Below are 11,878 nucleotides of genomic sequence, written 5' to 3'. Positions count from 1 at the left end.
TGTATGAGTCCTGTGTAGGTAGACATAGTTGTGAGACATCATGACTGAAGTTTTATGTCACTTCTCTAATCTCACAGCAGCTCTGCAGGTCCTCTGGTTCTCCAGTCTTCCTAACCTCTCTTCTTCAATGTTCCCTGAAGTATGAACCACAACAATGACCAAGATGGTACAATATCCCTAAGGGTGCAACTGTGGCATTTACATCTTGGCAGTAACTAACAGCTATATAATTAGATGTAAGGCCTACTCAAGAGGACAGAAGTCAGACCTAGTACTGGAAAAGGAGCCAGATGCTGTCCCAAGGCTAGTGAGTTCATGGTTGTTAAAGAGTCCATAGTATTGTTGCTTTCTATACCAGCCCAATTCCTAACTTCATCCTAAATACCCACAGGTAAGTGGTGGTCACACCTCTCATGAAATAATTTTTTCTTTCTAACAGCAAAGCTATTTTAACTAAGAGAAATTGATAAGAGAGCAGAGACAGGCAAGATAAAAAGCAGAAGCATACAGACAAGAGGCAGTCATGTGAATAGACAAAAAATAGGAGGGCATTTGTGAGGAAGCGACTCCAGCAAGGGAGTTGGATCTGATCCACAACTGCGAATCTGGAGCTCAGCATTATTGGATGCTAAGCCCTCAGCCTCAGTGTGTGAAGGTGGCAGAAACCCCCACAGGTGGTGAAACTTCAAACCATGTCTACCAATTTAACATACCTTTCATTAAGAATTCTGTTCCTTCAGACTATCTGTAGGTCATACTAACCCCGTGATTCCCCAGGACTTCAGACAGGAGCAGAGTTTATCTTTATCAGGGATTGTTCCTGAGCTGTGGACAGTAACGGCTTGAGTTTTATGAGTTTGAAGAGATAAGAAATGTTGTATAAGGGCTCCTACTCCAGGACCACATATTGGGATTCTATACAGACCTGTGGCAGCTCTGAACCTTGCTGCTTCATCAAGCATGCTGTTCAGTAGACCTCATTCCATGCAGCACAGTCAAATCTGGATGCAAGTGTTTATTAGGCCACACATCAGTTGATGCTCCTTACTAAAGTATTATTGTGTGTCTATGCTTTGTGCCCCATGCCTTGCCCTAGTGATGCTGATGGCCAGGCTGCTTTTGTTATAGGGGCTCCAAGTTGTCCAGAGTATGACTCTAAGGAACGACAGCTGGCTTTTATCTGCACGCCTGAGGGTATTTCCATGCACAACTTTCTTAGGGCCATGCATTTACTTTGAACAGTAATTGTGGAAAGCCGTGCAGCGAGCAATCGCTGTGGAGAGCCGTGCGCGTGCCGCAAGCAATCACCATTATAAGATCGTGCTGGCCTCCGCTGTGACTAACTAGTAAACAAGCCTTGTGCGCAAGTGCGAGAGTGAACTCACTCCTAGTCACTGCCCATTCTCGGGGTGTAATAGTGGTGTGATGGGCGAGCAACGAATCAAGAGCTGTCACGCCACATCAGGTGCTGAAACGTCATGGCTGAGTGCTATATAAGGGACTCCATTTTCTGGGGTCGGGATCTTCCTGAGAAGTAAGCAATAAGGCTTTGCCGCAGAAGATTCCAGTTGTCCTGAGTGTGTTCTTGCTGGCGGGGACAAAAGCTCAGGATAAGTAATGTACAGCCTGAGCCAGTCAGTTAAATACACTGATAAAGAGAAAAATTTCAAAATAAACACCTTCGGGAAGCTGAGGACAAGCTGCTGTGCCTATGGTGTTGTATTATAAGCATCCTAAACAAGACAGTGTGGAAAAGAATATTTCAATTTTTTTATAGATTTTATTTACACCTGTCAGTATGAGTATGCACATGTGTTTGTGAATGTGTATAGAGGGCAAAAGAGAGCATTGAATCTCTTAGAGATAGTGTGACTTTGCTAGGTCACCCAACTTGTGAATGTAGATGCTGGATATGAGCTCCAATCCTCAGATTACACAGTAAGCACTTTATCTATTGAGACTTCTCTCCAGCCCTGGCAAGGAATCCTAAAGAGGAGCATAAGGTGAGTCCTGGGTGGCGAGTTAAAATATTAATTGAATAAAGAATCATCATGTTTAAGAAAATTCCCCCATTTTTCAGTACTGAGTACAAGGTCATTCTACAACCATTATGTGGGAGACATGACAGAACATTTGGGTAGCATTACTCTTGGTTTGTGGAATTGCTAAAGGATGCAGTATAGCCATCAGAAGACATCCTTTCATAGGAATTTAATATACCATAAAGGAATTTGTGGATAAGTAGTAACTTGACTGTCTAAGTCCATGTATGGTTATTGTAAGGACAAGGTGCTATGCTTTGTGAAGTGAAATGCCTGGGATCAAGTCACTTGAGAAAAACCATCAACACAGCAAACTACAAATCTCTCCTATTAGTTGAGATTAACCACCAAGATTTAACTGATGGTTTTCTTGGCCACCAACCTCCTGGCACATCAGTTCTTCCTGTGTGCACCACTGAAGCTAATGTGCCCTTTGAGGTGAGAAAGATAGAGGCAGGCAGGATGCTCACATCAAACTGTGAATCTAAAACTGGCTGTTATCAAAGGCAGTAACTGGACACTTGCTTAGAAATGAAACTAACACATGTGTGGCTAAGTGAAAATTCTCAATCTTTCCAGAACTATGTTTGAATTGATGAAAGATTAAAAAAGGGCAGAAACTTGAGTATCTGAGCAAAATGAAATACATAAGAAAGAAGAGAAAAATCAGCGGCAAGTTGTTGAATATGTGTGGCATATTGCAGAAAGACAATTTGTAGAAATATGTATTCATTTTCTCTTTATGGTTAAGATTCCAAGTGCCATGTTAAATAATAGTTGAAAGGACAATCTTGTCTCCTAACGTTAAGTAAAATTCTTTCAGTTTTTCACCATCTAGTATAATGTTGGCTATAGGTCATTATTATGCTGAGTATATTTCTTGTATGTTGTTTCTGTTCTGTCTCTGTCTCTGTCTGCCTCTCTCTGTATCTCTGTTTCTGTCTCTCCCCGAGGCTATCATTATTAGGGAATATTGACCTTTGTTAAAAACCCTTTTGCCCATCTATTAGTGACAGTCATGAGATTTCTCTCTTAAAGACTGTTTGTGCACTCTGTTACATTTTGTTTTGTATATACCTAGTTATCCTTGCATCACTGAGATCACTCTAATATGATCATGTTGTATATCTTTTAAAGTGTGTTATTGAATTCAGTTTGCAAAAAGGCTGTTGAGTTATTTAATCTATGTTTATTAGAAAACTCAGTGTATACTTTTATTTTTTGCTATGCCCATGTCTAGTTTTGGCATCAGGGTTCTGGTTTCCTTTATGAGTTTGGTAGTTTTTTTTTCTTCATTTTTAACATTTACTTTAATTTTTTTTTGAGAATTTTGCATTCTCCCTATCCCCTCTCCTCCCTACCCTCAACTTTTTCCCAATTCATGACCTTTAATTGTTACTGTTATATACATAAATACATGTATATATACATATCTATATATAGATATATCCTAATGAATCCACTTAGTGTTGCTCATGGTTTATATGTTTAGAGCTGATCACATTAGATAACCTATTAGAGAACTCATCAGCAAAGGATGATTCTCATTCTTTTATCAGTTGTCTGTTCATCTTCACTTAAGGTTGGAGCTTTCTGAAATGTCCCACATCTCCTTTGGAGACCATTTGTTGAGAGTTCATAAATGTAACTCTCTGTTATACATAGATGATACCATCTCACTGCAAACATCCTGGTCATCTGTGCCCTAGAATCCAGAGGACACTATCTTGATATTATATTAATTCCTTTTCCTGTTATTGTGCTAAAATAACACGACAAAAGAAAGTTAAGTGGGTAAGAACTTAGTGTAGCTTGCAGTGCATAGAAAAGTCACTACAGCAGGAGCTGGAAGTAATTGGTCACACTATACCCACCTTTAGGAATCAGACATCAATGAGTGCATATTGCCATTCCATTCCCTTTCTCCATACATACAGTCCAGGATTCCAGTCAGAAATGGCATCACCCACAGTAGGTGGGCCACACAATTTCAATTAATGCCATTAAAGTAAGAAGCATGTCCAATGGCCGATCTGTCATGTTATTCTAGATTCTGTAGAGTTAACAATTAGCACTCACCATCACAATCCACCCTTTTGCACCTTGAGACTCAAACACTTTAAGCCACACTTTTCCATTAATTGTCCAGGTAGTTTAAGGACTATGTTATAACATAAAATGTACTCTGTCTAACTTTAAAGTTCCCACAGTTTTTAACAATTCAGCTCATTAGAAGTCCAACATCTCTTAACTGTGAGGTCCTTACGTTCAAGAAGTCTCAGGTGTGGATCAGTTACGAGTGCCACATGATTGTAATTCTCAAGTGTGCAAAATTCTAGAGCAGTTAGGGAATGCTTTTCCTCTCCTAAAAATTCAAATCCTCCATCAGAATTCTGTCTACAGGGTAATATTTAATATTTACATTTCTGTCATGAACTATGTGAAGAAGGCTCCATTTAGGGACCTAGCAGAGCAGAACCACTGGTAGCCTGGACTGCCTACCTGGAAAAATTATTGATACCAGTTTTTACTGCACCCAAGAAAATGGATTCAACAAAACCACAGGGAAGATAATACCTGACACACCGGGATCCTTGTCTGCCAATGACATACACTTTTTTGGATGCATTTCTCTCTCTTTTTAATATATTTTTTATTAGGTATTTTCCTCATTTACATTTCCAATGCTATCCCAAAAGTCCCCCATACCCCCCCCCACTCCCCTACCCACCCACTCCCACTTTTTGGCCCTGGCATTCCCCTGTACTGGGGCATAAAAAGTTTGCAAGTCCAATGGGCCTCTCTTTCCAGTGATGGCCTACTAGGCCATCTTTTGATAAATATGCAGCTAGAGTCAAGAGCTACAGGGTACTGGTTAGTTCATAATGTTGTTCCACCTATAGGGTTGCAGATCCCTTTAACTCCTTGGGTACTTTCTCTAGCTCCTCCACTGGGGGCCCTGTGATCCATCCAATAGCTGACTGTGACCATCCACTTCTGTGTTTGCTAGGCCCCAGCATAGTCTCACAAGAGACAGCTATATCTGGGTCCTTTCAGCAAAATCTTGCTAGTGTATGCAATGGTGTCAGTGTTTGGAAGCTGATTATAGGATGGATCCCCGGATATGGCAGTCTCTAGATGGTCCATCCTTTCGTCAGAGCTCCAAACTTTGTCTCTGTAATTCCTTCCATGGGTGTTTTGTTCCCAATTCTAAGAAGGGGTAAAGTGTCCACGCTTTGGTCTTCCTTCTTCTTCAGTTTCATGTGTTTTGCAAATTGTATCTTATATCTCAGGTATACTAAGTTTCTGTGCTAATATCCACTTATCAGTGAGTACATATTATTTGAGTTCTTTTGTGATTGTGTTATCCTCACTAAGGATGGTGCCCTCCAGGTCCAAGCATTTGCCTAGGAATTTCATAAATTCATTCTTTTTAATAGCTGAGTAGTACTCCATTGTGTAAATGTACCACATTTTCTGTATCCATTCCTCTGTTGAGGGGCATCTGGGTTCTTTCCAGCTTCTGGCTATTATAAATAAGGCTGCTATGAACATAGTGGAGCATGTGTCCTTCTTACCAGTTGGGACATCTTCTGGATATATGCCCAGGAGAGGAATTTGCAATATATAACTGGCAATTCTACAAAGCACTTTTACAAAGTTCTACTACAGTGCATTGAAATGTGCTTCTTCACAAAGTATCTACAGACGTATGCATACACACACACATATGTGTATATATATAAAATCTGTTAAAAATTAATATTATAAAGAATATATTGAGCAAAAAGACTCACATACAAATGTAGTATTTGCTACTTTTGTGTGCTTACTATACCCTAATGATTGTTTTTAAGAGAAATGTGTCATTAGAAAAAATAATATAATCCACTTTTAGGTATACACAGTCACAACTCTATTTTCAGGTTATGAAACATAACATTACCTGGCAGACTTCCAATGCAGGTGCTTCAGTTGGTGAATTTACACTTACAAAGATACGGATGTAAAGATGCACAGCTGTCTGCTGTGAGACCAGAAGCTGACATCATGGCACATTTACATTCATCACAGAGAATCTCTGCTATCCTACAATGGCGCAAATACAAAATTCATTTATATATGTATGTATACATTTGGCGAATCTACCAAGGGAGTGACTCCTAAAGTCATTGCAAAAAGAAGAGTCTTAACGAAAGTCATGAAAGTCAGCAATAACATCCTCACTAATAATGTGGTAAGAGGTAACTGTTATAAAAGCCAAGCATTTAAGATTACTCTGTAAGTATATTTTATCACTGTCTATACTTACCAACAAATTTGCATTTTGATGTAATAATGGCTTTAGTGTAATTTTGTTTTGGCATTTTTGTTATACTTTACCTGAAAAAAATGACCAATTCTTTTGTCATGTGTTGTACTATATTTGTGAATATAATTTTATGACTCGTTTATGGAAACTCCTTTATGGAATTGCTTTCTGCTCTATAATCTGTCATTTGTTGTAGATTAAAGCTTATTTTTCTGTGAATAAGACTTATTCAATAAAGCACTATTCTTTAAAATGTTAAAAAAAAAATCCAAGCAGTCCATTCTTCAGAGTCACATGAGCAGGTCATGAAAGTCAGCATCATTTTGCCTGTCTATAATTCAGCTTCATTTGTTGAAAACTTTTTCTGAGGCTTTCTTTCTATATATTTTTTTTTTGCCTACTATATCTTTCATGAAAACTTACCATGGTTTGAAAGTTGAATCTTTTTTCCAGACCCAGGGCTGACCTCTGCTCTTCCGAAAGATGCCAGTCCATGAGACCAGTGAAAGGGATTGCAGAAAGTCCTACCAGAGAAGCAAGGGACTTCTATCATCATGAAAGCGTTTTTATTATTTTTTAAAAATGTGTTAGTGTATTCTGTCATAATATGGTTATTATTGAATATAAATCAACTTATTAAAATGAGAACACTTCTTAAATTGCCAAAACATTCACATATATGTGCAATTTTGATTTAGAATTAACTTTTAAATGCTTATAGTTAGAATTTTTATTCTTTCATTAGTGGGAAACATGGTTATTAATTTTTGTAATTTAATAGTTATTCATGCTAACAATATACACATAACAAGGGTTTAAATAAAGTTTCAGATACTATGCATGAAATTCTCTGGATGCTGTGCCCAAATCAATCTATTTTCTACTATTCCTTAGAGTTTGGTTTTAGAAGAAAATTAATACATTGTTACTGAAGAACTGAGTAATGTAGTACATGAAAATTTGTTTTCCGGGGACTGTATTATTCTGTAGCTAAGAGTTGTTGTTTGAGAGTGTTCTGATGCATTAATATGCAATAATATTTATGTTTCTCTTGGCTACAGTGATAAAAGAAGGATTAAATTAGAAAATAATCATGAAAAGCAGAAGCAATGAATTGGGAAGTCCAGAAATAAAAAGTTAAAAGGGTTTGGTACTTGAAGATGAGGGATGATAGAGAGGCAGGCATCTTTTGTCCCTTACATGACAGAAGGAAATGATCTTACATGGTGACCTCAAGCACTCACTGTACAGCAGGTGGGTCCTATAAGTTCATCCTTCCAGTGTGGAAGGGATTCTCACCAGAAACCACAGATAAGACTAAAAGTGCTAGACTGTGGGATCTGTTATCCATTACGGGCCAGGGTCACATCTTACAAGAAATGCTAAGCATGGTTAACCAGAGAAATTGGATGTTTTTCTCACTAAAGGATACCAGGGTATGATTGTGGTACAGATAAATGTCATGTGTAGAAAGGCTTTGTGCCCAAGAGATGTCACACAAGAAAACGGATTTCAGAATGGAATGCTAACACAGTACAGAAGTGATAGCAAGCTGCAGATATTAGGGCAATAATGTGGATGAGCTGCTCCAAACACCATCAGAGAGGCAAAGGTAGCAAGATAAAAATGCATCTAGCGTGATTCTACTCACATACAGCTCTACAGCAAAGATAATTTATGAAAGCAAAAGTCAGGAAAATTGTTTTGGGCAAAAAGGCCTGATAAGAGAATGCATAGGGGAGGATCATGGAGGAAGTGGATACATCTGTCAAGGCATCTGACTATAATTACCTCTGCCTATCACTCTGAATCATCAGTACTTGTAGAGATTTTTCATTTACAGTAAAACTAAATGGAAAAGTTTATTTCAGGCTAAAAACACTTGTGCCAGAATGGGTTTCATGAAATCGAAAACTGGAAATAAATATTTGCTATCAGAACACAAAAACAAATAAGACAACAAAATATTATATAGTGTTGTAAATAAATAAGGCATGTATAAGAATAGGAGCAACCAAGTCGGTGGTCACACACACCTTTAATCCCACCATTCAGGAGGGAAAAGCAGGCAGATCTCTGTGACTTTGAGGTCAGCCTGGTCTACAGAATAAGTTCCAGAACAGACAAGACTACACAGAGAAAGCCTGTTTTTTCGAAAACAAATAACATGGGTAGGCTCTATGAACATCACATTGACAAGAAGCAATGGTTTACACATGTCAGCTTTTACCTGCTCCTCTACGCTGTCTATGTGAAGCAGACTACAGTTTTTGGAAATGCAGGACAACAAACTGTCATTCCAAGATTTTTTTTCCATGCCAATGTAATAACAATTGTGGGAATGTACGATCCACTCCTTTGGACAATGAGTACAAGTTTGTGCTGAAGATAGACTGTGGTTTATATCTAGAATCAACATGAAATTAATAATGAAAATTAGTTTGCATGTTTGCAAAATTTTGAACATCCGTGTATAAAATATTCCCATGTACCCCATACGCTTGTACATAGAAAACAAAATGCACACCAAATACACTCAGAGTCAACCTCTGGTCCATAGTTTATGTATCCACTTAAAGTACATAAACACCTCCAAAATTCTCTCTGTACAGATTTCTTTATAATCACTGATTTATTCTCTGTTCTACAAGACTGAATTCATAGTTTGCCAGTAGAAAACTTAAGCCAGTTATTAAGATTGTTTTATGGTTATTTTATGTAATTATTTATTCTTATTGATCAACAAAAATGATCACCATCCTTTAATATTTATGAGAACATAGTGTTAGTGTTTCTAGATTATTCTCTTCCTTGTAATATAACTTTTGCATGTCTTAACTTAGAAACAAAATAGATTGTGCATAAACATCAGAACTTTGGAGCGCAAGGTGTATGTACCTTTCTGGGTTCTAATCGGGAAGGAGTGGTTCTGCTTCTTCAGTTCAGCATCTGGAGAGTTAAAGTCATTCTTAAGAAATCTGAAATCTAGAATTATCATAACAAATTTTAGTTTCTTAGTTTGAAGTGGATATACTATTTCAATTAAAATAATACAGACTACATTTGCAGTTGGTAAAATATAAATAATACGTTCAAAACTTGGGAAAAATTAGTTGAATGGAAGCCTACATTTCAACATCTTTACCGTACAACCCATGGTGGGGAAGACACTTTCTAAACTTTATTTGTTCCACAACAATAACAACAACAAATAAAGTTTTGAAAGTGGTATGCCATGGGGGTGGTGTGGAATAAAATCTGTAGTGTAAAAATGAAAAGTATAAAAAAAACCCAACAAACTTTATTTGTATTTTTCAGTGAAGTATTCTAAAGTGTGCTGTTGAATTATAAAGTCTTAATTGGTACACTTAACAGCAAACATATTATAATAATAACCCTGTCATTCATTAGTCTGACAAAGTTAAAATAACCATTCAATATTTAATTAAAATATGTACTTGAAAGTAAAAGCTATGTTTCTTAATAGCAATGAGCCCTCAGAGACACTTGGTCATTAAAGTGGAGGGCTCTCTTATAATCTTATAATCAAAAGCATGCTTACATGGAGAAACAATTCTGGTTGAGATCACTAGAGCAATCAATAAGGCAAACCAGATGGTGCCCAGGGTTCCAGCAATGAGCTTCTCTGGAGGTGATGCAAAATCTGCAGATATAAATGGAAGAAGAGAGAAAATGGACACAGAAGATCATGGGCTTTACACAGGCAAGAGTCAGAGAATCAGGATTAATTCAGTCCCCAGGCTCTCCTCTATGCTGCAATCATTCTGTAGCAAATATCATTGCATTTTCAGAGAACAGAATGATTCATATATTCTTGGAACAATGTCTGAATGAAAACTGTCTTCACAACTTGCATTATAACTGCATGGGTCAAGTTACAGCTCCTTTCCTTCCTGAAGAGGCCTATTCCCACCTCTGCATGCTTGCTGGCACCGTAGAATGGTTATGCCGACATTCAATGACTTACTTTTGCAGTAGCCATGCCTGCTGGCCGTCAGATGCTTCTGGGAAGCATGTTGAAGGCTAAACTCCAGCAGGCGATCTCCTGCTGCATTACTGAAATGGAGCTGCGCCTGGATTTTCTTTGTGGCTTTCCTGGGTTCTGAGGCTTGTTCAGTTCCAAGCGGGTGACTCATGACTCCTGTCTGTAGACCAGTGAGTGATATCAATTCTGGGCTCTGTGGTAATTCTACTTGTGTTCTATGCTGTGGTGATTCTATTGAAGAAGCTACACATCCTGATGCAATAAAATGGGAGGAGACCAAAGAATTGGCGCTTTTGTATAGTTGAAGTATCTAAATTTTGCCTTGGATTCTGAGATCATGTGCTATGGTTTAAAAAATATATTCTTATTTTTAGTAGGAAAAATGAAAAAAAAATAGGGAGACAAAAAAGTTCATAAATAAAAGGCTAAATTTATATATTAGATTCAATTGTCATAGGAATAATACTAAAATATTTTAATGTCTTTAAGAAAAGAACCCAGGCTGTAATAGAAAATAATTATGCATATATCTTGCCATGTTTGAATTTAATAAGGACTAGAAACAATGTTTTAAAATAGTAAGTAGGAAGGTTGGTATATAAAAATTATTTTCACTATTTTATTTTTATTCAATAATTCATATGAATTTAATAAAATGAACCAGATACTATCAAATTAGCATCTCTTAGATTACTGGAAGTGCTCAGAGAAATTACAAAAAGTGAGGATATTATAAATATTGGAAAATGTTTTGTGTCAAAATAAACATATATTAAACAATATTTGAAATATTTAAATGCTATTTTTCTCAAAGGTTATTTTTACTGCTAATTAGTGATAAGTTGGGGTATACTATAATTGAATACTGTTGGTTTATACTTGCCCATTGAATGTATGGTTGTTAAAATATGCCATTCTAATTGGTTGTTAATTCAATTGTAATAGAAGATTTGATTTATAAATTTAATTAATGAGTTTTATAATCAGTGAGATCTAGAACTAATTCTGGATTAGAGATTCATAACCTATACTTATTAAAAAGTTATTAGTAGTTTGAATGTAATAATCCTGTTTATTCTTCTAAAATGTAAGTACAAGTAGATACAGTGAATGCATGTAAGGCAATTAATACCTGGCTTAGCCTGCCAAGCTCTGGTTCTGTGTGGGCCCTCTGGGATAAACTGATATGTTTCTGTCCAAAGTGCCACAGGGCACAGATTGCAAAATATAAAATTCACATTTCATCATCAGGTCTCTGTAGCTGAAGGTTTAGTTATGTTGGCAAAGAAACAGAAATGCAAGTGTCTGTAGACAACAAGGACAGAACTTTGAGAGGCTCCCCAGTGTGTTCCATAGGATGACTAAGTCTCCATAGACAAAGAGAACAAAACTTTGAGACATTCCCAGTGTGGTCCATGCATTTGGATTTATCTGAGCTGTTTAAAGGCATCCATGTTCCAGTTTGTTCCCTTGTATCTGAACGGTGCCCAAGTTGCTACACACATAGCATTTGCAGTG

General features: G+C 37.2%; 1 protein-coding gene across 1 annotated transcript; it reads right to left on the bottom strand.

Moving 5' to 3' along the window:
• LOC147003791 (NKG2-A/NKG2-B type II integral membrane protein-like) lies at nt 1–10,511 on the bottom strand. Its single transcript, XM_085839583.1, has 7 exons — nt 10,343–10,511; nt 9,917–10,018; nt 9,253–9,303; nt 8,585–8,736; nt 6,778–6,878; nt 5,989–6,131; nt 1–134 (listed from the first exon to the last, which is right to left on the bottom strand). Exons 1-6 carry the CDS (start codon nt 10,509–10,511, stop codon nt 6,014–6,016), a joined length of 693 nt encoding a protein of 230 aa, XP_085695709.1. The 3' UTR covers nt 1–134; nt 5,989–6,013.
• Nucleotides 10,512–11,878: the final 1,367 nt, after the last annotated feature.

This window comes from Mus caroli, unplaced genomic scaffold (assembly GCF_978045245.1).
Source record: "Mus caroli unplaced genomic scaffold, Mus_caroli_1 scaffold_7, whole genome shotgun sequence".
Lineage (NCBI taxonomy): Eukaryota > Metazoa > Chordata > Mammalia > Rodentia > Muridae > Mus > Mus caroli.
Note: the sequence above shows the minus strand (reverse complement) of the source record. Positions and strands in the feature narration are given on the sequence as shown.

What these genes read in the sequence shown, in the direction of transcription:
- LOC147003791 (XM_085839583.1), bottom strand. Translation starts at nt 10,511, where the DNA reads ATGAGTCACCCGCTTGGAACTGAACAAGCCTCAGAACCCAGGAAAGCC. An exon ending in CAGGCATGGCTACTGCAAAA is followed by an intron (nt 10,019 to 10,342) that starts GTAAGTCATTGA and finishes TTATATCTGCAG; the next exon opens with ATTTTGCATCACCTCCAGAG. An exon ending in TAGACAGCGTAGAGGAGCAG is followed by an intron (nt 6,879 to 8,584) that starts GTAAAAGCTGAC and finishes CTTCTCTGGTAG; the next exon opens with GACTTTCTGCAATCCCTTTC.